Source organism: Spea bombifrons, chromosome 12 (genome assembly GCF_027358695.1).
Source record: "Spea bombifrons isolate aSpeBom1 chromosome 12, aSpeBom1.2.pri, whole genome shotgun sequence".
NCBI classification, from domain to species: Eukaryota; Metazoa; Chordata; class Amphibia; order Anura; family Pelobatidae; genus Spea; species Spea bombifrons.
The window spans coordinates 17,309,678-17,336,137 of NC_071098.1; the positions used below are offsets into that span (position 1 = coordinate 17,309,678).

Genomic DNA, 26,460 nt, shown 5'->3' on the forward strand with positions numbered 1-26,460 from the left:
TAAAAGATAAAACCTAGATAATCTAATTAAAACATAACAGTGACAGAAATATTTACTGTTTATAAGAGATAATATGACAAGAAAGATTCTAATGCTGGAACCTCCTCTTTTTTACTCATTATGACGTATAATTATTCTTTGTTAATGGAAGTAAAACAGAACTACAAAATTCTAAACTAATGGGCAACAGATGTGATGTTATAAAAATAGATACATGTGATCACTCTTTTCAGTAAGATTCCACTAATGGTTCCTACTGCAAAAAAAAAGTTGTCTCAAATGGATTAAAATTGCTATGGTTTCAGATATGTAGTAACATTAAACATCTACTGCAGTTTAGCAAACAACTTTGAAACCTGAACAGTAGTAGATACATTTGTTGAAAGGTTTCTACCAAACACTCACAAGATTGTAGGTAACAGTTTTACCGAACATAAAGAGTCTTTTGCATATTTCACTAATGGCAAAATGCTTACTTTTTAAATAGATGCATCTTTAATCTGTACTATCAGCATGGTTGCTTACTTGCCACAGTCAGGGAAGTTGAGTGCATAACTGAAAAAGGAGGATCTATAAAGGTCAGTGAGAATGATTTGCACACGGTCTTCAATCGATGATCTGTATTCCAAAAACAATTGCCAGTTTTTGGCAAAGAAGTGTCCCTGTGTCTTAAAGATGTAAATTATAGTAAAAAAAATAAAATATGGTACTGACTTCCTCTGATTTTTTTTTTATCAATTTCCCTCAGACAGATATAGTCGCATTATTTTGAAGCAGTGTATTAGCCACAGGAAACAGATAATACTAATTTCCATTCCAGAACATGCAGTGAGAGAAAATAACGAAGGTTAGGTCACCAAAGGATGCATGAGACAAATAAATCCTGCATTAGCAAAATTGATTTTATAATTTCACCAAGGCAATCTAGAGGGAGGAAATCGGACAGAACATCTTTTAAACTGTGAACATTATGTTGGATTGAAGCTGTGAAAAAAATATTATTCCATAACCTCAGTGTTGCCATGCTGTTTAGAACTAATAATCTGAAGAAAGCCTGATATAGCCACTATAGCCATTTTTTAATTGTGTGAAATTATATTCTAACATCCTAATATGGCTAGACAATTTTGGGAAAACTAAATTCTTAGTAGTAGCAAAGGCTATAAAAATGTTTAAGCATTATTTGACACATCTAGAATAATGATCATGTGCATATTTGCCTGGGCTACACAACATGTAAACCACCAAACACTTGTTTTTCAGTTAAAATATACTATTGTAATTATAGACAAACACAAAAATTAAACTACTACAATGTATACATAGAAATAGGATTATTGTAACGTAGAAGTCATGGTTAATCATTCTGATCATTCCAATAATCCTATTTCAAATGTTTGTTTTTTTTACTTCACTCAGAAATGCAAACGAGTGGTTACTGCCATGGGTTAGCAAAAACAAAAACTGTTTAGCAGTCCCAGCCAAATACAGACATTAAAATCCATGCTGCAGGGAAATTGTTACTTCAAAAAAAAAAAACAACCCATAAACCTCTTCACTATTTCCTCCAGCTCAGTAGTTTTACAAATTAATATGTGAACATTATATTCAGGTTTTTTTCAGGCAGCTTCCAGAGATTCACGGAGATTCAGTGTTTGCCGCATTTCCCTTGTTGACATAAAAGGGGCGTTGTTGAGTCTGAAAAAAAAAATCATATTTACTGTTTTGTGACTATTAAACCATGTCTGAGCATATTTACTTAAGTGAGCTATAAATAAGGGGTGATATCAGATTGACCCCTAGAGTGGCATGAAAATAAGCCACTCGTACATTAAGGTTGCTACAGTATGGTTAAACTCGGCAAGCTTGAAGACTGAGCAGAAATGTTTGTGTTCACATACCCCAGTTGTAACAGGACTAAAAAGTAGCAAGTTAGAAAAACACCCCCAGGTCCCCGTCCCTAATGAAAAAATATTGTTGTTTTCACTTTTCTGGCATTACACACCAACACTGTTTAAAATATCCCAACCCTCCCAACCACACCCTACCCTGTTGTATAGTAGGAATGGTTAAATAGTAAACCATCCATGCCTGAATAACTTGGCCAACCATATGGAACCCCAGATGTTGGGGCACATATAATACCATTAATTAGCAACATTCAAGAGTATCAACCTGCTTTCATCATACATGGTCTATTTGAAGGTGATGGAACTAGGAAGGCAATTTTAAATGTTCCATTCATTCTTAATTGGGAATGGCACAGAGAGAGTTTAGGACATGCCGGGGAATTACCCTAGTCTACAGTGCTTTTAGCCGGCTCAGGGACTTGACATCATCTTGCCTAAAGGCTATTAGATTGAGGTGGTCCAGAGTTGTTGTTATACGATCTCAGACCCCTTAATTTATTGTGCTAAAGGTAGTTTTATAGTCAGAGCGGAGGACTAACCATTTACAATTGGAGACATTTACCACATCTCTCACAGCTCGGTTGATGAGGAGGACCAAGGAGTGCTAGGTGTTACTCAGACAGGAATGAATTCCTTTTTGTAACAACTTCTTTGTAACAATTAATGTTTTGCAGTTGAGGATATTGCAAGGTGTTTTAAATGAGCCAAACTGATATCATATGAGTTGCAGACAAATTGTATTAATATTGTTATGTTTTAATACTATTAACAAACATATTATGTAGTACTGTTTTTAGAAACCAGCTAATTTTGCCTGTTAGAAAACACAACGAGTCTCCATCATTGGTGCAGATAATTTCAGTTATGTTGGTTTGAAACTTATTATTATTATTATTATCTTTTATTTATATAGCGCCAACAGTTTACGCAGCGCTTAATACAATACATAAATTCAAGGGATATGACAAGACAAGAATTGACAGACTAAGACAAACCGATACATTTGGTGAAGAGAGCCCTGCTCGCAAGCTTACAATCAAACTTTAGGAGAAATCATTTTAGTGAATCAACCAAGATAGTAGCGACACTGTAATAACCATAACACAATGTAGCATTGTAACTAAGCTACAAAGGGACAATAAAGATATCCAATACGATACAAACTGTGTGCAAAATTATGTCGGGCACAAATTGCTTTAGAAAATACACAGCATCTCTTGCAATTATTACTTGTGATGTGTTCATCTGTAATCTTTTAAATTACATGAATTAAATTAACTAAACAGAGTCTTTGGGTGCAACCAGCTTCCCTTTCTGTCAGATCTTACATAAGCATTGTTGTTAAAATAAAAACCCCAGGGAGTCTTTTGAAAAAATAATAATAATACAAACTTGGCTTCTGAAAACACAAAACTACAGCTATTGAGGTTTTCTTCTGGTAGATTTGTTGTTGATAAAAATATTGATGCAAGAAAGCAGAACAAATAAAATGCCTCTTTATATTTTGGTATTTCTATTTAAACAAGCAATATCATTTAAACATATGGAAAGTTTTACCCTTTAGTGTATTTTCATTGAAGTGAACCAACCAGATCAGTGTTCTCTGGATCACAAAAAAACTCACCAATAAGCTTTGCTTGGAGGATTTCCATGTTTGGGGCAGGGGCTTAGTTTGATGCCTTGACATCATTGGATACACTGTATGAAAAAGTGAACGAGAAACAATGTAGAATAGTTAGAGGTTTAGCATTTAGTTATCAGGGCTGCTTACAGAAGTGATCTATTCCACACCGTAGACAGGAATTCCTTTAGTTCCTCCAGTGTTTCAGCTTGTCAGGCACACAATAAATACTTCTTTAGCAAAAGTGTAGAGAACAGCACTTAAAAGGCTGACTTGATTGTAATAAATATGTTAATGAACATTTCTGCAGGTTACACCATACAGGAAACAGAAGCTTGGCAAACTGAAGAGCATCTGCTGAGCTGATAAACTGGTAACGTGGGAATACTTAAAACATTTACGGAATATGTGTCCAAGAAAATAAATTCAAAATGTATTCTGTTTGGATTTTATTCTTAGAATATATCAGTAGCTTAAGTATACCAAGACAACTAATAGATTCCATTATTAATGCTTATAAAAATGAAACGTAAGGGCAAAAATCATAACACCAGGTACATTTGGGCAGTGTAAAATCTGTAGTCCACTCCCAAAGTAATTTCTCGCTCTGAATTACTAAACAACATAGACATTCCTCCACTACCATTACCCCGAGGGGACCCTGGTAAGAGTGCTCTGCTTGAATTGAGCTTCATTTATGACAATGTTGAAATTATTAGCTCTTTACTAGACTTTCAGGAGCATAGAGCATTTGGGAATATGTTGCTGGTTTTATCTCACAAAATTAAAAAAAGGTCTACCAAACTTTATACCAGAGGTGCAAATTGTCAAAACATATGCTAACTTTCATACAGTTTGACGAAAACCATATATCTTCTAAGTCCAACTTATTTTGCACATTGAAATATAGATCTGCTCTACAAGTATGCACGCATAATTTCTTCCAGATAAATATTAAACACATACAGACAAGAATGATAGACAAATATATTATTAAATGAACATAGGGCTGTCTCATCCAAGGAAAATACAAACCGTTCAGATTATAAGGGCTGCTATCTTGTTGGGTGCTGCTCTCATTGGATTGCACAGTAGAGGAGAACTGGTATGAAGTTACCGGCCCGGTCCCTTGAAAAGAATCACAAGCATATTTAGATACTACTATTAGGTGTACAATTCTCAAGCATATTCCAGAAAGGGAATACAGAATAGCAGAATAGTTCTGAAGAAAGATACTAATGTTAGTAATTGTGATTCAAGCTTAAGGACAAACCCAGCAAACAGGTGATCTGTGATGGAAAAATCTAAAAGAAATTGCAATAGCCTGATTATCAGTTACATAAATTCTAGTGGAATTCTGTACACTGATAAGATTTTTGGAAAAGCTGTAACACAAAGGATGAAATACACACATTAAGTAGAATAGGTCTGACACACTATGAATTTTGCTTTCTGACTGCAAAAGAAAGTGCATCAAAATAATCTCAGACCAAAAGCTGTGATTTTATTGAGCAGTAGAATAATCTATGAAGTAGCAGGAATACCTTTCTGAGAAAAGGTTGAGAAGCTGGGGGTGTCTTCTTGAGTCTGAAGGGGAGCAGGGTCCCACATTCTGAAATTCCCTATAAGAAGAGGTAGGTGCTGCCTTTTAAGAATTAACCTATATACATAATGTGGTTATTTACCAGTAGAATAAACTGGTAAACAGATTAACATTGCAAAGAAACGGTATGCACATTTCTAATAAATATTCAGGGCATGCAAGGTGTTTCTATGATAATTTGAAGGTATTGTTAAACATTTTGCATTACGGCAGCTGTATAGTAAATAATGCATGAAAATACACAAGCAAGGACTGTATACATCAAGGCCCCAAATAGTTCTCGGAGTATGTGAATCTTTCACCTTCCTCAATGACATTCCACAAAAGATTTAAGTATAGTCTTTTAAGATGGAAGATAATTTGAAACACGAAATAGCATCTGTGAGCTATTTATTCAAGAAAATGTGTGCCATGTAAGGCAAATTCAGAATACTTGTATACTTAGATAGTGCCACTGAACAGAACTAAAGATGTATTTTGCTCTTTTAGATTCCACGAGTAAGTCTGCATTCTATATTGCACTATGCCATTACACCAACTGGTATATTAATGACATTTCATTGTACATACATAGACATTAATATGTAGTTGGTCCCCCTTTGCAGCTATAAGAAAAGGTCCTTCGCCAAACTGTTCCCAAAAAGTTGGAAGCATCGTCAAAAATGTCTTGGTATGTCTCCTTCCACACACCAAGACATTTTAGACAATGCTATGCTTCCAATTTTGTGGGAACAGTTTGGGGAAGACCCTTTGCTGTTCCAGAATGACGGTGCCCCGGCACACAAAGCAAGGTCCATGAAGACATGGTTGGATGAGGTGTGGAAGAACTTGACCGGCTGCACAGAGCCCTGACCTCAACCCCATCCAACACCTTTGGGATGAACTGGAACAAATATTCCAGAGCCAGGGCTTCTCGTCCAACATCAGTGCTTGACCTCTCAAATGCTCTACTGCATGAATGGACAAAAAAATCCACAAAAACCCTCCAAAATCTTGTGGAAAACCCTCCCAGAAGAGTGGAAGCTGTTATAGCTGCACATAGGGTGCAAACTACATACTAATATATGTATTGACCTGTTCAATTTTCTTAAAGAAGAAGATATTATATATGCCATGTTTTACAAATAACAAAACAGGCAGCAAAAAATGTTAAGAAAAATGTAATGTACCTCTACAGGATTACAAAATGTTTGGTTTTAAATTAACTTAAAGTCTACTACCACCTTATTGTATCTGAATAATGACCTGAAACCTCTTTACATAATTTCATCTTGTCTGGTGAATCCTAGCTCACTAAAAGGTATCACAAATGTTTTGGATGAGTCTAATTCTTAGATTAAGGGTGTAACCTTCAAATGGATACTTAGACTATAACAAAGGTTTGTGCAGTGGCCCCTTATATGTATTGGCTTTATATCCCCCTGACAGCAACCACACATATTATCTACTCTATTCCCTCCATTGTCTCGCCATGGAACAATGTGACCCATGCTTCTATGATGTGTATCTCTCTTCCTTATCTCAATGTCCGTAATGGCAACAGTATAGATACTGTTGCCATGTGGAAAAGCAGTCTGTCGGGATTGTTTAAAGCACCCATCATTTTATAAAAGCAATACATTTTACATCAATTTGTAAAAAAAAAAGTACCACAATTTTAATTAACTATTTATAAATGTAAGCCTAGTATGAAAAGACAAGCATGCAAGGGAGAAAATTAGATAATGGCAGATTTTTAAATTTCAAATACGGAATCTTATAGGAAACGTGTTTTAACTGTCAAAGTAGAGAGTTCTCTTATATAATTAATAATAGATTTTAGCCTTTGAGGTTTAAACATTTCAGCCCTAACTGGAGTTTCCAGGAAAACTGAACTTGTGATATTTCATGTTTGTTCAGTGTTTCTGTCTGTATGCGTTTTAAAAAAACATTATACATTTTTGCTTGTCTTGATTGCTTTTGTAAGTGACTTTTTTACATTCCTCTGTTTAGCCCTTGGACACGGTAAGTTGGACATGTGCTATAACCCCAGGGCATGGTTCACAGCTAGATTTTTATCAAAGCATGTTGTAGAACTAGACTTCATGGAATGGCATGTTAAGAAGGGAGCCGTTCCATACAAAAGACAAAAGGGCAACTTCCAAGGGTTGACTAACCTGAATTCCCCCCTTTGCTCACTGGCTGAAAAGATGATGTAGATTAAATGTACTGCAAACTGTTTAGGGTAGACTTGACCAACTCAATCAGAGTTGTGATGTACTTTCAGATCAAATAGTGTGTTCTAAAGATCTTATAACATGTTATATAGTGTTTTCCTTAGTAGATGTCCTTTTAGAATTCAGAATCTCTACACAAGTTCAAATAAAATGAAGGTACATATGTAAATCCTATATCATTGCCATTTTAGTAGTTCATGTAAGACTGCTCAGTCAACCATCGTGAAATGGCAATTAAAAAATTGTTGTCTTCTTAATTTGCTGGTTTTAAAGAGATTACATTTTTCAACTTGGTAGCCCATAAAACAGCAGGGAGTATAATAGGTTTAACACAACCTATTATATTCCCTTTGGAAGCATTTTCTCTAAAGTACAATTCTCTGTTATGGCTTCTCAACTTATTTCCAGCAACCAACGCAATTGAAAAACAACACAAATGCCTTTTCGGTAGCTTTTGTGAGTTTCCCTTTCAGCAAAGGAATCTAAACTATCTTGTGTTTACTGTGTATAGAGAAAAGGTAAAAAGTAATTCAAACAGATTTATCTACACCATGGAAGCAAAATTGGGTATAGGGATTGCAGTTTTTAGACTGCTGTGACATTTAAATAATTTTCATGTCCCTTTTGAGTTATTAACTTGGCGTTAGAAGCAAATAAACTATCTTGTCAAGGTTAATTTGCTTGCTTTTGAGATGGAGCTGTATCACAAATGAACTTCGCTATTGCCTTCAACAACTTTACTAATAATAATGTAAGCATAACTCCTGTAAAGGTAAATGTGTTTAATGCTTTAGAAATTTGCCTCCAGCAGATTATCGATGTCATGCTAAGATAAATAACAATCTATATAAAATGTTACAAACACGCAATACTATAAACACCTTTTATAAGCAATATTACATGCACCACTGGCACACAAGTAACCCATTTTGCATCATTTCAATATATTAAATTAAAAGAAAAATAAGTTAATGATGCAATCTATTAACATCTAGAAATGTTAGGATATATATATATATATATGTGTGTGTATTATTTTAATCTTAATATATCCTATATAGAAAACACCTGGGAGAGATCATATGCACCATACCTTTGGTTCCATAGATGCTGTTCAAGCTTGAAACATTTTCAGTTAAACGTCCAGGAGAGGGTGCTTGGAAAGACTGACGGCCACCTGATGGAGAGAACATGTGATGGGTCACACATCTTTTCTATAGCCTCAATTGTCTAGAAAGCTGTATGAAAGCAATTATAATAAATGTGTTGAATTTTATATTGTGTAAATAATGTTTTTATTATAGCAGATGTTACTGGTTCATACACAGAAGAGGGTGATTAAAAATAAAATATAAATAAAATACTGATGGCCACTCGATAGAGACAACATGGGTTATGGTAATCTTGACCATCTAGTAGAAGGGTAATTGCCAGAAAGAACAAATAAACTAAGCAAGGAAAATCTGTGATAATTAGTTTGTCTCTGTTTTTGTATTTGAATGTGAACATTTTATTTGATTTGATTGAAGCAGATGCGATCAGTTCACATGTTGGTCCTTCCTAGAACATTAACTCTTAAGTATTTTGTGCAACCAAGCCTTACAAATGAGGGTAATGTTGCACACAGAACTAATTTAAACATTAATTTAAACTGTAGACATTTAAACAAAGTAATTTTGGTCATCTCAAACTACAAGAAATATATTTTTATTGTATTTGTCTATAGCAGAGATTTGTAGAGGGTGGTTATTTTAATCTGTAACAATCAACAGTACCAGCTGTGAGACTGAGCTGAAATAGAGTAATATTGTTTTAATACCATGTACAATGCACAAAAGTCAATGTTCGAGTAGCTGGTACTTGGTAGATGTATGAGATGTATCATATGTATAAGACAAATCTTGATCACCTCTTAGTGTATTTGCCAGACACGTCTCATATGGGTCTGCCAGTATTTCGGTTGCTGGCAGACACATATGAGACATGTCTGGCAAATACAAGGAGTGATCTAGGAGGAATGCAAATGTTAGCGTATTGGAATAAAATATTACAAAGCCACAATCATAATGGGAAGGAGGGAATAAGCTAATATGATAACACATATAATGCAAATGATATGGAACTGAAAGTATAAAGGGCAGAATTTACATGATTTTGATATTTTTCAAACAAGAAAAGGCTATTTTGAGGTTATAAGAATTGGAAACGACAAACTGAAGTTGAGAGATAACATGGGAACAAACAGAGGTTGGTAAAGTATGTAAGAGTGAGTAAATGGGTTAAAAATGTTTTTTTTTAAAAAAAAAATAGGAGGAAAAAACCCACCAAACCAGTTTGTAATAGCAGTAAACTGCATAACACAAGGCCTATTCAATGAAATGTGACTACCTGTAAGTACCTGCAAACTTACATGAGGTGGACGTGCATATGATAGGTATAGGTTTGTTCCCCTGTTCTCTGGCTGCTTGCCTTGTAGGAGATGTGTTCCCTCAATTACATCTCGTGCTAAGTAGTGTGCATGTGTATCTAATAACCACCATCAAGCTCAAGCGAGACCCCAGCGGGGTCACATACCTCATGGCAGTGAATGTGAGCTGCTCTAAAGACTGGGCAAGGTAAGAGGAAGGAGGAGGAAAATAGAGTGGAACTGAGGATGGGAAAGGGGATAAAGGAAAGTGAGTGAATGTGTGTATGTATGTGTGTGTGTATAAAGTATGTAGATTGATATATCCGTGTTAGTTCAGAAGTGTAAATTTTTTAAAAAGAAATCAGTATTGCAATATAAAATACCTTTTGATTGGACTGACAATCAGTTTTAAGGATGAGCTTCCGAGAGTATAAACCTCCCTTTGTATTGCTCTTGACTTGAAAAGGGGATGTTTATTCTCTCGAAAGCTGGTCCTTAAAATGGAATGTTAGTCCAATAAAATGATATTTTATATTGCAATACTCACTTCTTCATGATTATTTCATTTGCTTTTATTTTAAAAAGCTTCATTTCACGTGCAAAATATCAATGCAATATAATTTATTAAATACATTCTATTACATGCATAGATACAAAAAGGAAATATAGAAGAGATTCTGGCATGCAGCATAAAGGATGTCACTAGTGGGAGTTAGCGTTAGATATTTTTTCGAACCTAACTTCCTTGTTGTATAGGTAGGGGAGCGATGTTTGGCCATATCCACACCTCTGCTAACTTTCTCCTCTACTCTAGGCTACGTGATTTAGGCTAGCCCCAACCCTTGTGCCCCTAATCCCACCACCACACTAAGCCACCCCCAGAAGAGGGTGAGCTCTGGATAGCCTGATTAAGACTATATGAACTATATTATGGGTGTTCACGTTTTTTCTGCACTCGGCCATTTCGTCAGAAATGCATGTGTTCGTGAGCCACCCTCAATGAGAGGAAATATTACTTTTTAGCTGTGTAATGAATGTTCTTACATGGTTAATTTTGCAATAATGCAAAAGCAGTTGACAAAACAGTTTTTAGATCAACTCAAAGTAACGTGCGTATCACAAAGCCTCACAGTAGTAACATTTACAATCATATGCAGTACGAGTGTATCACAGAGCCTCATAAATCTGAGTCATGTGCAGTGTGTGTGTGTGTGTGAGTGTATCACAGAGCTGCATAGTAAGAACATCCACAGCGATGGGCTGGAATCAGGCAGGCTGGAGCACACTTGGAGCACACTGAGTGGACACACATTTTCACTAACATATCCAGACACACATTTTCACCAACATATCTAGACATATGCTAGCATTCCCATACACACAAGCTAACATAACCAGACCAACATGTTCACACAAGAAAATACTCACATATGCACACACACACTAACATACTTAATAACTCACACAAATATACCCAATGACACATGTTCACACACTAACATAACCAGACACATACACAAATATACTCAAAGATACGTGTTCCAACACTACTCAGATACTAACATAACCAAAAACATTTGTTTGCCACCCTGACCTAGCTTAACAGGTTCTTGTGCAGGGCTGAACATGTGGCAGCATAGTATGTTCTTCATAGTATGCAGCTGGGTGTATCCAGGCCACACCTGCACATTAGAGTGCTGGAATCTGAAATCACCTTTATGCCCAGCAGACCACAGTTGGTCCGCAGGCTGCATGCTAAATGTCCTTGACCTAGAGGTACACCACCCTTGCTACATAAAATTACATAATCTTCCAAACACATCAACACACCCATACACATCAACACAACCAGACACACACAATAACATAACCACATACATACATACGTACAGGCAACTTACCTTGCAAAGCCTCAGCCTGTTTTTGATGCAGCTCATCTGGCAAGCTGCCACACTACTCCGAAAGTCACGTGACCCCACTCAACCCCACCTCCTCCTGGAAGTTAGGGAGATAAAGAGTTATGTCCAGTGTCAGGACTTAACGCTTTATCCCTACTCCTGGAGCATGCCTCCGTCTATTTCGGGGCGTTAATTGCCCTGTTGCCCCTTGGAATTGCCAATGGTTGGAGGTGCCATTACCAATGCAGCGCCATACCTCAGTATCTGGCGGGCCGCATTTGGCTCGCAAGCCACATGTTGGATGGCTTTGACCTATAGGTACTCTACCACCCTAACGTTAGCATCTTTCAAACACTATAGAAATTTAAGAACGTTCCCATTTTAAGATTGAGATGGCCCAGTTGGTTGGCTGCCAGTCTCTAACCCTGCTTCTCCTAGGCGTATATGGAAAATGTCGCAAACATTTAACATTCAACTAGTGACATCTTCTGAGCGGTCTATTTTAGCTTGTATAGTGCACAGTAATATAAAAACACAAACTGCTATTTTTTCTTAGCTATTTTCTTTAACTTACCTTTCATATTAAAGAGTGAGCTAAAACGTCCAAATGAGTCATTTGGTTGGGTCCATTCTGATGTTAGATCTTTCATTGCATATCGGTTCTCAACTAAAAGAAAAATAAAGCTTTTCTTTTACTATATCTTGAGATAGCAATTAATATATTAGTTAATTAATATTGAAGCCATATATTATACCCATATCAATTTACTTATTCACATATGTGTTGTTTTTTTTATTTGATGCTGAAAGTCCTGAACATTACAACATATGTCCGGTGATATATATATCAAGTGACTACTTTTGTTTTTAATGGATCCAAGCTATGTCATTTTGTGTGTAAGTCAGCTTGTGTTTATTTTGGAAGCCACAGAACTAGGCATGAACTGGTCCTCTGGCAAACATCTGGTAGTATGCACAGTTCTCTTCCCAAGGAGCACCTGAAATAAACTGTAATTATATTTTTTAAGCTTTATGGTCTCTATGGAATCTCCACATAATCTTGTTTTGTAAGTCTCTATGTTTTGAAAATGACTGATTGTTTTGATGTGAAATTCAGAAAAGCATTGTACAATGCAAATGTCTACTTCAGCTGATAAATTGCTTTGTGTCCCTGTGCTGAAAATCTCAAAATGTATTTATTGTTACTGTAAGTGTAGGTTCTCCACAAGAATGTGTTTTTCAAAACGAAAGCTACCACACTAAAAGAGGAAATTACATGTTCCAGGCATTCATTGAAGATCATTTCAAATTGAGTTTTGGAGGTAAAAAGAACAGACTACAATGGCTCATATCTGCCATTGAGTTCTCTGTTTCTAGATTTCCCTGTGCTCTTACCATTCTTTTCAACAAGATAACGGCTTGCATCTGCCTTGCAGTATTTTTCCACATTCTTCCTGCAAACTGATAACATTTCCTCTCTTAAGCCACCCATAGACTGTGTCAGCTTTTCACCTTCCAGTGTCACATTGTAGGTAGGCAGAGGAGGGATTGGGGGAGCATTTCGTATCACTATTTGAAACTCCTATGGGATGTAAAATTAATATTTTAGTTCACACTTAGAATGATGCCATAAAATTGAAAATAATATGAAGAGTAAAAATCTGATCATAAGTAAAGTCTTGATATTATTTATTAACTCACAGCCAAGGCATAGTACAAAAGGTATACAATTTTTAAAACATGGACTCAAAATGTTTGTATTATGGCATAAAACCATTATACACCAAGAGAAGATTAGAATATTTTGTTCTCTACAAGAACAACCCCTTTCATAGATGGTTAACTTTCCCTAGTGAAAAGTTAGCGTTGTTTTCATACCCTTAGGCTTAGAAGCTTTGAAACTACAGGAAATGCGATGACTCAGTTTCAGTGCTAAAAAGATTATTGAGAAAGACATTAACAAACATTTATCTTTTTTACAAGTTTGAACCTGATTTCTAGTCACTGTCCAAGAATATCAGATTAACATGTAATCGACACAGGACCTGAATTGCAATGCCATTTTTAACCTCTATTACTATACAAGTTTATAGAATAATGAGTAATGGATTAAGCCCAGGACCTAAATTTGTTCTTAGTCCATCAGCATTAAAATAATGTAAGGCAACAGCACACCAAATAAAATATTTGAAAGATATGGAAGTGCATAAAATTGATATACATATAATACCCAGAGCTATCCCTGGGATTTCTAGCTGTTTCTACCTGTATAAGCAAGCTATGTTAAAGTCTTAAGTGTTCAATACATCCAAAGTGAACGCTAGACATGGGGGAAAGTTCTGGTTCCACAAGAAAGCACTTCCTCAGAACAGGAGAAACTGAAAGAAATGAGCAGACGATACTAATCCAAAAAACAAAGCATTCCCTTCTTCCACTCAGTGAACTTCCAATCCTCACCCAGATCTGCCCTGCCCGCCATTTTGTCCATAGGTGATCTACCCAATGCCTTCATTTTTCATTGAACTGTCGTGCACTATTTTGTGGTTCTATGTGTTATATACTCTGTAATCAGGATTAAGCAAGAACATGTACTAAGCAGTACTCATTACGCAAAGAATCGAAAGAGTAAAGAAAAATTTGATTTATAAAAGTAATACATACATACATACATTTCTCATTCATGGCAGTTTTTGCCATTCAAATATACAATTTTCTCTGGTTAACATTAATTATTATTGCTTAATTAACACCACATATTTAAACAAACGAAAACAGATGATAGACGGGGATCTGAAGGAATGGGCATTAAATACACCTAGAGTATATTTGGGAATGCTTTTTGTACAGTGCTTGGTGCCTTGGAATGAAACAAAGTAAATAAAGTCTCTAAGAGAATGTAGAGAAATAGTAGAGGCGATAAAACAAATTGTTGTTGATCAACAGTAGCTATCACAAAAAGACTGGCTGATTTGTGATAATTGTGAGATTCATGCAGGCTAAAAGCTTATAGAGTTGGACATTAACTGAATTATTACTACTTTGTAGAAGACATCCCAGAGATATATCAGAGCAATAGGAATGCTAGAAACATTAATACACGGGAGGATAAATAGGACAAGTGCAGACAGGAATTTCACAAAATGGAAGGGAGACAACAATAAAGAATGTAAAGTGATGTGATGAATAAGAAGCATACAATTAATAGATGTATATTTCAAGAAAAAGGGAAGAGGTTACATATTTAAAATAAGGCAAAAATCAATGCAGAGGATGGAGTGTGAAGACGTTGTGAAAGAATAGATTCCTGAGTACAACTGGTAAAATGGAAAAAACAGTAACTATGGAGCTCACTTTTACCCTGTACAATTAATCCTAATGACTTCATGCATCAGTTGAGGTGATGGCTTTACATAGGCCTCAGGCATAACTGTTTAATAAACCTTCCCTATGTGCAGAGATGAAGAAGATTTTGCATAGCTGTGAGAAGCCAAAGAAGCAACAAGTAAAAGTTAAATGTAGCTCCTTGGTGGAAGACGGCCCAACTCGTCCAGCAATATATAGGCAGAAAACGCAGACCCCTTAGAGTTGTCAAAATTAATGAAATTAAATATGTGGCATAAGTGTGAAACTCTATGACCTCTTTGAATTTTAGAACCTTTTTAAATTTAAACTTCCGATTCAAGACTCTACTGACATAGTTTGTGGCTTTGGTTAAAGGCGCTCACTGAATACCTATAGCTCCTTTGTTCCAGAAATTAAATTACAAAAGTAAAAAAAATTACTAAAATCTGGTAAATGATGGCACTGATTTTGCATCCTCTATTTTTCCCTCCACCTAGAATGTGAAAATAAATGCTTCTAAGGAAATAGGTGCTTCTGCTTACCTACCGAGTATATCTTCCAAATCCAGTTAACAAATGCTTTTTTTGCTAATGTTTTATATGAGATACAGATTTAAAACAGACATATACGCATGTTTGCCTTTAAATACAATTTTGCTTAAGGTATTATTTTGCAATTTAGGATTTGCCACTTCTGTAAGTAGACAGTAATTATGTTCTACATAGTGTTTAAACAATTGCCCATTTACTTGGGTGTATACATACATTATAAAGACATGTGGGTGGATACTGCTCTGTTAAGGTAATTGTCGACATGAATGCATCCTAGTCTCTCATCAAACAATGCTGACTTGTTAGCTTTGCCATAAAGAATAGTGCTAACCTACATTACTTTATACTCCACTGTATTTCATGCTCAAGGAGTAAAATATTTTTTGATGGGGACTTAAAATATAGAACAATACATTATATTTGGGTTTAATTTACTAGTAAAATATCAGAATGATTTGTTTCCAATGTAGAGATACAGATATATACACAATTAGAACTTACTTTGAAGTAATAATCTGTAAACTCTGGTCACGGTTTACTTAACTGGAAGAATAGTTGCCTGCTCTGTAGAGGTGGTGTTGCTTATTATATTATTGTAACCCCTTCCCCTAACCCAGCACACTGCCCAGTGCAGGTGCAAAAAACAGCAGGTGTAGCTCAGCTCTCTTCTTCCTTATAGGTGGCCCCATACACCTCTCCATATGTTGCTCTAGGCTTATATATACAACTTTTGGTGAGAGTATCATTATTAGTTTACATCATTTTATTAATCAGCTTTTTTTTTTATTTGAGTATTTCTCTTCTATGTGTTTATGACATCTTTATTGATTCATCCACACATTCTCTATTGTCCACCTACCTGAAGGAAGAGCACTGCATCTGTTGTGTGAAGAAGTTTATCTCCATCATGCTGTTTTTCTTGTAGTTGGTCACGTTTCACTTGCAGGTCACTAACTATCTGTTCGATAAGGTCTACAGCAGCCCGTTCTTTTTGTTCAAGGTGTGCTTTCACTTCATCCTGCTGTCTTTGAATCTCTCGAATTAGGTCCTTGAAGCTGTGGTCCACAGCTGACTTTTGGTTAGTTATGAAATTCTAAAAAAATAAATAAAATAAATGTAATCAATCTGCATTCATTTGAAATATGAGTAAATAGCTAATACATGCCATTTGCTTTACAACCCAGAAAGATAATAGAGTGAATTACAAGCAACATAATGGCTTTTGGTCACACCCTTTAACGTACAAGTTTTTTTTTTATATAATTCAAATATTGCTTTGTCTACTCTTTGTAAACAAATAAATACATTAAATAAAACTGCTGATGAGTCAGCCAAGCAGTCAGTGCGCATCGTTCAGCAAGCTAACTGAGTAAATGTTAGTTGTAAGGTATAATTACACATTTTATTTGGCCCTTTAATGTCTTTAAAGATATAAAAGTGAGATCACAATGAAAATGTTCATATATTGCTAATATCGGAATTAGTATATATTGAGAAATATAGAAAACGGAAAAAGCAAACGGAATCTAGTGATCTGTAGATGTAACAAGACTGTTGAATGTAATACTATAATAACCTCACTGAGTTTTTAAATACACTATAGTGTATTGTCATTGTATTAATGATTGTGTTCAAACATGGCCCCACAACACTGGTAATGTTCAATACGAAGTTTTTTTTTCCTTACAATAGCCTAATCCCCCCCCTGCCGATGAACAATGCAACAATGAGCTACTTAACATCCATAGGACATTGCTACCTCCCAATGCACAATGCAGAAGAGAGGAAAGACACATATAGTCACGCATTGATTCTATAATAGATGGCATTAAAGAGTTTTACCAAGATTCAAGCCCTACATTTACATGACTTTAGCACACCCAAAAGGAGTGGGCACCTGTAAGAAGGCAGGTCTAAGAGCTCCAGTTGTAAAGAAATTGGTATTGCGGAAGAGTTAGCACTAGCAGTATACGGTACTTATCTTTATTTCAAAGAGAGTATAATTAGTTTTCAAGAGTAAATAAAAAACTATGAACGGGACTATACATTTCCCTGCAAAAAACAACCACTGAGTTGGAAGAATAACAAAGTTACAGCTACTTTTGGGTGATTTTGTCTATTTTCAACATAAATAGTTTAGATTCTCATAGGCATTTTGTTCAGGACTGCCCTTAGGGTTTGCAGGGCCCATGGCAAGGAAGGTTTGCAGGGCCCCTTTTGTCCTAAGTAAAGGGCAAGCATTGTCCTGCTGTACCTCTTGATCGTGGTCTCTGCAGATTTGAGAGAAGCGGAGTGCTGGAATAAAACATTGTAGCACTCCACTTAACTCAGTGATGCAGAAGCCACTAATGTAAGGGTGAAAGCAGCAAGCAGCAATACTAAGGGGGCTTACTTAGTGCAAAACTCTGGTTGTCCCATCCTATGGGCATAACTACCAACTTCTACCCATGGCGAATCGGGAAGCCAGAAGGCTGAGCTTGGGAGGTAGTGCTACTGCACATGGGCACAATTCTGCATATTCACAGTATGCATTCCCTGGTGTTAAAGACAAAGCAGGGCAGAGGTAGAGCTAGGCTGGATAGAGTGGCAAAATTGCGATTGTGCCATTCAAAGAGGGACAGTTGGGAGGCACTGTTTTGTTTTCAAACACAAGCCATAGTTTGACATTGGTGCTTTTTCCAAAATACCAGTGAGACTGACAATATCCTCAGGTAAAAATGACCTGCTCCGCGTTACGTGAAGTATACCCTAGTGTTTATTAACAGTTTACATCAAACAGAATTTATTGCCATGCACCTGGTGTATACAACAACAGTGGAAATGAGTTGAGCGCGACCAGCAGAAGCATAACCTGAAATTCCGGACTCGAACTTGCAGAACAGCATAAACCCTAGGGTTTTCCCACACAGATTTACGGTGTGAATGGGAGGTGGCAGTTGTTCATACCCTAGACAGATACTTTAATTATATTCTTTTTTAATTAAATCATCCCGTGCCATTGCTTCATATAGTTTGTCTAGCCTATTCAGGTATGAATTACCTGAATATACCTAATATATGTATGATCAAAAGGCATTACATTTAATTTACCAATGAAACTATTGTTCCCATTTATTATATTTACAATGTATAAGAGAAACTAGACATTACATTAAGTAGAATGAAAATGTGTATGGACTTTACTGTAGATATAAAAGTATTTAGCTGCAGCACCATAAACACGGAGTACAATTAGAGTATACAAAATGTGCATTCAGCTGAACTACCCTTTTATACCCAAAAAACATTGACTCTCTTACAACACACTCAAAATTATGTGACAACGTTCTGTTGAAATTAGTTTCTGCCACAAACTTAAAAGTAAGAACCATTTTGAATCATCTCATGCCCCTTAATGTCCTCTTTTCCTATTTTATAGTTTGTTTTAAATACAGGGAGCACCAGTGTCATAGGTGTCAGTCATTTTGTCTAGAGGCACCCCAGAAATCCAACTGACAAAAGCAATGACATCACACATCAGTTATTTTTTTATTTTCTTATGCCACATTTAAAATGTCTAATTGCATTTTCAAAGAAAAAAACTGCATGCTTTTTTCTAGGTAAATATCCTAAGGTCTACAACACTAATTTCAAACTCTCCCATAAAATACTCATGTGGAATAATATGTAGATCTAAATATATATTTTACTTTTTTCCAACTGTAAACACAATTAGGTTTTTACAGTTGCAGGTTTATACAGTATGCTGAATTGTGAAATATAGAATTTAGGAAAACTGATGGATCTGCTTTAAGGATTTTGGGTCTTACCCGGATGCGATCCTTCTCCTTATGCCATCTCTCCACTTCATCATCCACCTCAAGGAGCTGTATGTGAAGCTGCTCTTGTATTTCAGAGAGCTCTGTCTTTAAATGAGAAATAAAGAAAAAAATATATTAAATAACACTGTAACTTAATTATATTTTTTCATATTTTTTGTACATCTACATGCATATGCAGCTGTTATGTGAATCCAAATAATACTTATAAAGTAAAATCAAGTGAATAATCTGAAGTAACGATTGCAATCGAAGCAAACCTACACTAAATCATCAACCCATTGTGTATCTTTGACGCTTTATATATTGCATGAATGTCACATTTCTATTCGATTGCTAGAAAATGTTGGGTTTACCCATCAAAATCTTTGTAAACAATTTAGCTAATGTTAAAATTAAGTCATGTGAATTGTGAACATTGACTTGTGGCTGAATCTAAACAAGAAAAATCTGAGACAGAATTCTTCGTTTATTTCCATGTATTTCTATTTTATTTGGTAGGTTTGACATTCTGCTATATCTCTCAATATCTTGCAATAACTCACAAGGGAATGTAATGTTTACAGTAACAGAGCGGTGATACATTTAAACAGGCAGTGAAGGATAATAGTGAAAGCTCATTCTGACAAGATTAAAGGTAATAAGACAAACAGTATGTCAATTAACCAACTCCAGGTTGACATTTTTCTCTGGTTACAGGCATCTAATTGTGAAATAGCAAAACAAGTTATTTGCAATAAATTTAAAGCATGTCATAATGATATTAAAGAATCCCATGCATCTGCTACGAGTATGTCAGTTATGTCCTCGATATGGGTGTGTTTAAGAAACATTCTAGTTCTTTGAGGTGTGGATTCACCTTACATTTTTAGGATTTGTCTAATGCACATAATTAGCTTAGGACTCAATTTTCAGGAAACTTTTAGAGAGGAAAAGGTTATTTTGTTCCTGATTATAATACACTGTCCTCCAAAAGATCCTAAAAAGGGGAAATATGAGAGATATGATATTGTAATCAGTACAGGGTTACACCATTGTTTTTTGGCTATATATATATATACATACATCATATCATACACATTAACTATTGCATTCCTACAATGTTTATACGCTAAAGTTATACTACTATAAAGCATAATTCATTCTACTCGGTAACAATTAGATTAAAAAAGGTAGAACCTTTCATCATTAAACAGTTATATAATAGTTTGTAAGCGCTACTGGAAGTTACGGTACTTTTAAATAGCATACATTCATGCATGCCTAGGGCTGCCTTCCATTTTTAATTGTCCGGACAAAAACTAAAACCCATTGGGTATGCAACCTCAATTGCATCTATATCCCAGTGATTATCATGAATGGAGGAGTAATATGATTGATATCCACAAACTTTTTTACAATTGTCAAGCTTGTCATGGCAGATACAATGATCTACACAAATTTACTTTCATCTTGTTTAACTTCCTTTAAGATCTTGTTATCTGTGGAAATGGATGACCTTTAAAAACATTTTGTCAGCAGCTTATTAGAAACAGAGGCCTAACCTTGGCAAGGCTTGATAATATGTAAATGTTTACGGGGTCTCATCCTTAAAACAAGGGTTAAATGTATCCCTGGCAATATCTATCCCTCCTTGTATATATATATATATATATATATATATATATATAGTTTTTCAGGATAGGAGTTAAAGGTCCATAAGAGCGACTCTATTGGTCGCCGGCAGGGGACTCATCCCTTTATCCGGCATCAATAAAGGGCAGCTGCTCTTCGTTGGTTGATGCCAGAGCAGCCCCCTGCCATCGACCAATAGAGTTGCTCTTATGGACCTTTAACTCCATAAGGGGATTATTTTTTCCTATATCATATATTACCAATAGGTTTGGATACTGATTCTGTAACTGATTAAATAGTGAATCTTCATGGAATTCTGGCATTATTTACATTTACATTTACAAAAAAGAAATATTTTAAGTTTATCATAGTATACCTGTTTTTTCTTAATCTGCATGTTTTTTCTTAAAAAAATCTAACTTTTTCTTAAATCGAACTATTCTTATAACTGAAAGACTTGGCTGTGTTTGTGCAATCCTGCAAATTTAGTGGTTGCTGAATTGCACAAAGACCTTGCTATGTTCTGCTGAAACAAGTCCCTATTAACTTTTATTTGACTTAAAGACAATATTCACTGTCTGACAAATTACATCCTCAAACTGAAAAATGCCCTAATAGAACTACTGTGTGAACTAATTGCTTTCCATTCCATCTGGCATTAATTTAGTTTTTTTTTCTTTCTTAAACAGAAGACTACTACATTTTGTTTATAGTATGTTTCGATTATTACCTATGATTCAATGCTCTCTCTTTTTCAGTTGCATTTATAATTTTGATGGATTTAATAACTCTTCAAAATTAGATATAGGCTTAAGTCTTACATATTACATGTAACATATTACGGTATTTGTGGTTGGGATCAGGGGTCAGGAAGGTGCTCGTACATCACCATAATTTGTGGTGTCTGTCACCCAGCTGGTGCCCTCCAGAGGGACATTGAACTGTCCAATGCTGGAAGAGCAGAACCAGTTGGGGAGATCATTGATCTTGTTCTAACAGGCCCAAAATGGAGGAAGCATAACAGTTGTTCCTACAGACCTTCACTTCAGTGCTCCCTTGTGGATGAGATAGACATGTGCCTAGCACTGAAGCAGCACACAATGCGACAATTGGAAGTTTGTAGGAACAGACCGCATGTTCCTATAACAGGAACACCAGGGATTAAAGCAGGTAGGGAGAAAAGGAGAGATGAGAAAGCAGAGAGAAAGGGAAGAGAGTGAGGCAGAGAGAGAGAGAGAGACATTAAAGAGTGACAGAGAAAAGTAAGACAGAGTGAAGAGAAAGAAAAGAAAGAAAGCGAGACAAAGGCAAGAGAGACTGAGAAAAGGATTCGAGTCTAAGAGAGAGAGAGAGAGAGTGAGAAAAGGGAGAGAGAAAAGGATGGGTGTAAGAGAGTAAAGAAAGAGTGAGAGGCAAAGAGAAGAAAACAGAATTAGTGGAAAAAGAGAGAAAAGGTCGAGTGATAAAAAAGGATTAGAGAAGGGGAAGAAAGTGGGGAAGAGAAATTACATGTGTGTTGGTTGTGTGAAGCAAATTGTATGTCCGGGTGTATCTGTGTAAGGGCAAGTAAGTGTGTCTGCAATGTAAAGTATATGCTAGGATCTTTGTGTCTAAGGGCAAGCATGGTTACATTTGTATGGGCAGGCATAGATATATGTGAGTATCTTGACAGTCTATCCATTGCTATTTATGTTTTAGGCCTTTGTAAAAGGAATAGATTAATTCTAACACATTTTTAACCTTGGGTTACAACTTAGTAGTATTTTATATATATTTTTTAAAGTCAACTGTGTCCTTCACGGAGCCTGGTCACTTTGAAAAAATGTAGTAACGTTCTAATAATGAACCACAACGTTACCCCCTCGTACTCTCCTTTGCTCTTTTGTCCAGAATATTTTCCTCTCTTTCTGCATTTCCTGGGAATTTGCAAGATAAAAAATAGCTCCCCCACTTATATTTTAAGTGATATATCTCTTGAGTCTTACTCTAATATACCTGTTAATCTATGTCTACTTTAGGTGCCGTAAAATCACTAACATAAGACAGTAACATACAGTCTTCTTTCAATTATTTCAGTCTTGGAGTGATTGCAGTTAACAGAAAAATGTGCAAGGCCACACAAGGCCCAAAATCTGCAGACATTCAAGTAATATTTCCTCCTACACACATTAACTTTAGTAGTTATAAGAGATGTTAGCCAGAAGTGACATAATAAAAATATGTGTATTGACAATCACTGTTGAATACTCCTATATAAGGCTCTGAAAATTAGTTTGGTACTATTATTATTATTTATTGTTTTATATAGTGCCATCAAATACCATAGCGCTGCACAATGGGTACTATTTAATCCTAAAATATTAAGGTACGTACATATCTGAATAATGTTTGCGTGGAATTGTGTATATTTCAACCTAGGCTGAACAAAAAGGGTGGAAACTGTAAAAACTGTAAGCTTTATAGGTAATATGGGGAATTAAAAGAATCATAGCTTGTGTTTATCATACATAAAAAACAACCCTTTAAAGTCATCTTACAAGTTGCTTGGTTAGCTTTAACAATGATGACTGTAACAGATATACACTCCATATATAATATTCAAGACTCATTATTATGTACCCCATAGAAACTTTAACTACAGTAATAAACTATATATCTATTAACAAAGTACCTTTGTGTTCCAAATGTCGTAAACATTGTTGGAAAAATATCACAGCTAAGTACATGCATCTGTATTATACACAGTAACATCAATATCGTAATAAAATTTACATGCCATAAGACTATTATTGTGTATATTTAGATAGTATATAGATTAGAATTAGTTCTGCTATAGATAGAACCGACTGTGGTCTTACTCGGGTGATTATCTGAAAGTTAATCTACCAGATAATGGCCAGCATGTGACTTCTTCTTCTTAATTGTTCTTCTTAATTGTAACATGGTAACATAGATAAATATGGTTGTAAAACATAGAATTCAATAGCAGATAAGAACCATTCAGCCCATCCAGCCTGCCCAAAAGTCTTTTTATTTTAATTGAATCCGCAACAGATGAAGCTAAGATGAATTCAAAATGAAACAGAATCCTTCAACATCAGAAACAGAAGGGTTTCTTATACTTGAAATGTTACTAGCTTTAAATTCAGATTGATATTTTATATTGCTGTCTTTCTATATAAGCATTGCACCTTACAAGTAAATAAACCAGCCACAATAGATAGAGTGAGTGTGTATATATGTATGTATGTATGTATGTATGTATATGTGTGTCTGTCTTGCACTAGTTTCCCTTGGTTTTTGTATCTTTGTAATTAAAGGCTGTCATACACAGATCAGTGTTGCAAGTAAGTTCTCATCTTCCCAGGTGGGGTTTAAGTGATGTCAGCCTGCATAACACGCGCTACTTAGCTGCAGGCAAGTGCCTCCTCTGGAAGATGCTCTGGCACACCCAAGGTGGGACAGCAAAACAGTCAAAGTTCTAAGGCTCTTATATAAAGGCATTCAAGAAATGTCGTAATGGAGGAGCCGCCCTCAGTGTTTGCTCTGTTCAGACAAGACTAAAGCAGAATATCTACGTCTGCATTTAACCCCTTTAGGGCATCAGTACAATTTTAAAGACACAGTTCACACAAAAATGATAAATGGTCAGTACACAAGGCATATGTAATATCACTAACAAGGAGTACATTTTCACCATATAGAATAAATAGGCTTAGGCACATAATGAAACTAAGCATGAAGATTTAGTAAAAGATCCGAGTAAAATTTGTATACTCATTTATTTTCATTAGCAATATTGAGGTTTTTTTTTTAATTTGTAAAATGTGAAACTATATATAAAATTTGGATTAAATTGATATAGAATGGCTAATCTTAGTATGCCATTTAAGGACATTTATAGAATGCTTGAGTATTTCATAAATGCCTCGTTTTTATACTCTACCTGCAAAGGACCCACTTAACCTAATGACTTAGGCATTTAGCTTTCTTTTATAGTATGTATACACCTCGGTAGAGTTCCTTAGTTCAGTTTTTATTTCCTTCTTTTCTGAACTCTGATCCTTAGGTAATTTTTATGTACTTCAGTCAGTTTACTGGGACAGGTAGGGTTTTGTGATATATCATACAACGCTCTATACGTATATATGTTAATTCATACAATAATATATAATAATGTATTATTAATTACCAACAGCATAAAACAATATCATATTTAATGTCATGATCTGATTACGTTTTCCACATCCTAACAAATATGCTAACAAATATGTTAAATAATATGAAGTTTACTATTCCATGAAATAAATGTATTACAAACTAAACAATAGAAAAAATTAAAAGAAGGAATTGGTACTCACCTCCTTCACATACTTCTCAGCTTCTACTGTGACTGTATTATGATTCTTATGTTCTTGGAACATGCACAGGTAGCAGATGCATGTTTGGTCAGTTTGGCAGAAGAGCTCCATTGTTTTGCTGTGCAACTGGCATTTTCTTGCTTCAAAGTCTCTAATGGGCTCCAGTAGCTTGTGGTCCCGAAACGCAGCTCCCTCAAGATGGGGTTTGAGGTGGATTTCACAAAAAGATGTTTGGCACACAAGACAGGATTTCACTGCTTTCTTTTTGTCATCAATACAGGAATCACAAAGGACTTCATCTTGGTCATAGTTAGAGCCTACGCTGACACGAACTGATCTTCTTGTTTCTGAAATGTCATTTCCAGCCACAGGACTGCTGGCTAACCTGACATCAGATGCACTAAAAAGATTTGTTCTGCCGGTCTTTATGCCCCCTGATCCAATGGTGGTTTTTAAAATGGTTGTTTTTACACCACTTTTCTCCAAGCCGGATCCATTGAGAATGTCTTGATTATCATCATTGATACTCACATTTGGAGATTCTAAGCTGCTATCTTTTGCGTCCTCAGAATGGGATCCATTTGCTGTTTTAATGCCTTGTTCTTCCATGATCTTTGTGTTTCCTGCTAACTGGTGTTACTCTGTCCTTGGACACCTCTTAAAATAGTATTAGAGCAGAGGGTAAAACACACTCAAATATATATCTCTATGACTCAAACCTGCTCAAAAGAAGACACCAGATTTCGCAGGTGAGCCTCAAAGCAGATGTGATTAAGAGATGTTGCAGCTAAGGGTAAGGTTACACAACCTGATCCACACCCAGGAAGCTTTAGGAACATTCCTGCCCTGCCCTCTTTAACAGAAGAAACGTTTACAATCATCTGCTCTATGGCTTTAACTTGTTCTTCATCCTTTCACACTGGATAATTCTTTCTGACAACTCAAAATTGTTGACAGAAAATGTGTTAGAGGTTTCTTATATATGTATGCACTCAAGTGCTTTTTACATTTAAAATGCAAGACAACAGTATAAGAGGGAGTTGAAATTATTACGAAGGAGGTATCCTTAAATATTTTTTTTAATACAACCTATACAAGGGAGAAATTGAAATTGAAGTA

The 26,460-nt window shown here is 35.6% G+C and overlaps 1 protein-coding gene across 2 annotated transcripts; it reads right to left on the bottom strand.

Moving 5' to 3' along the window:
* Positions 1-738: 738 nt before the first annotated feature.
* TRIM29 (tripartite motif containing 29) lies at positions 739-26,175 on the bottom strand. 2 transcript variants are annotated; one of them, XM_053451754.1, is made up of 10 exons: positions 25,342-26,175; positions 19,358-19,453; positions 16,408-16,641; positions 13,051-13,237; positions 12,230-12,322; positions 8,444-8,527; positions 5,076-5,153; positions 4,567-4,659; positions 3,535-3,608; positions 739-1,698 (listed from the first exon to the last, which is right to left on the bottom strand). In XM_053451754.1, exons 1-10 carry the CDS (start codon positions 25,948-25,950, stop codon positions 1,639-1,641), a joined length of 1,608 nt encoding a protein of 535 aa, XP_053307729.1. In that variant the 5' UTR covers positions 25,951-26,175; the 3' UTR covers positions 739-1,638. The 2 variants fall into 2 exon arrangements, with proteins under 2 accessions (XP_053307729.1, XP_053307730.1); XM_053451755.1 differs by lacking the exon at positions 5,076-5,153 and having other exon boundaries at positions 25,342-26,174.
* Between the last annotated feature and the right edge of the window lie 285 nt (positions 26,176-26,460).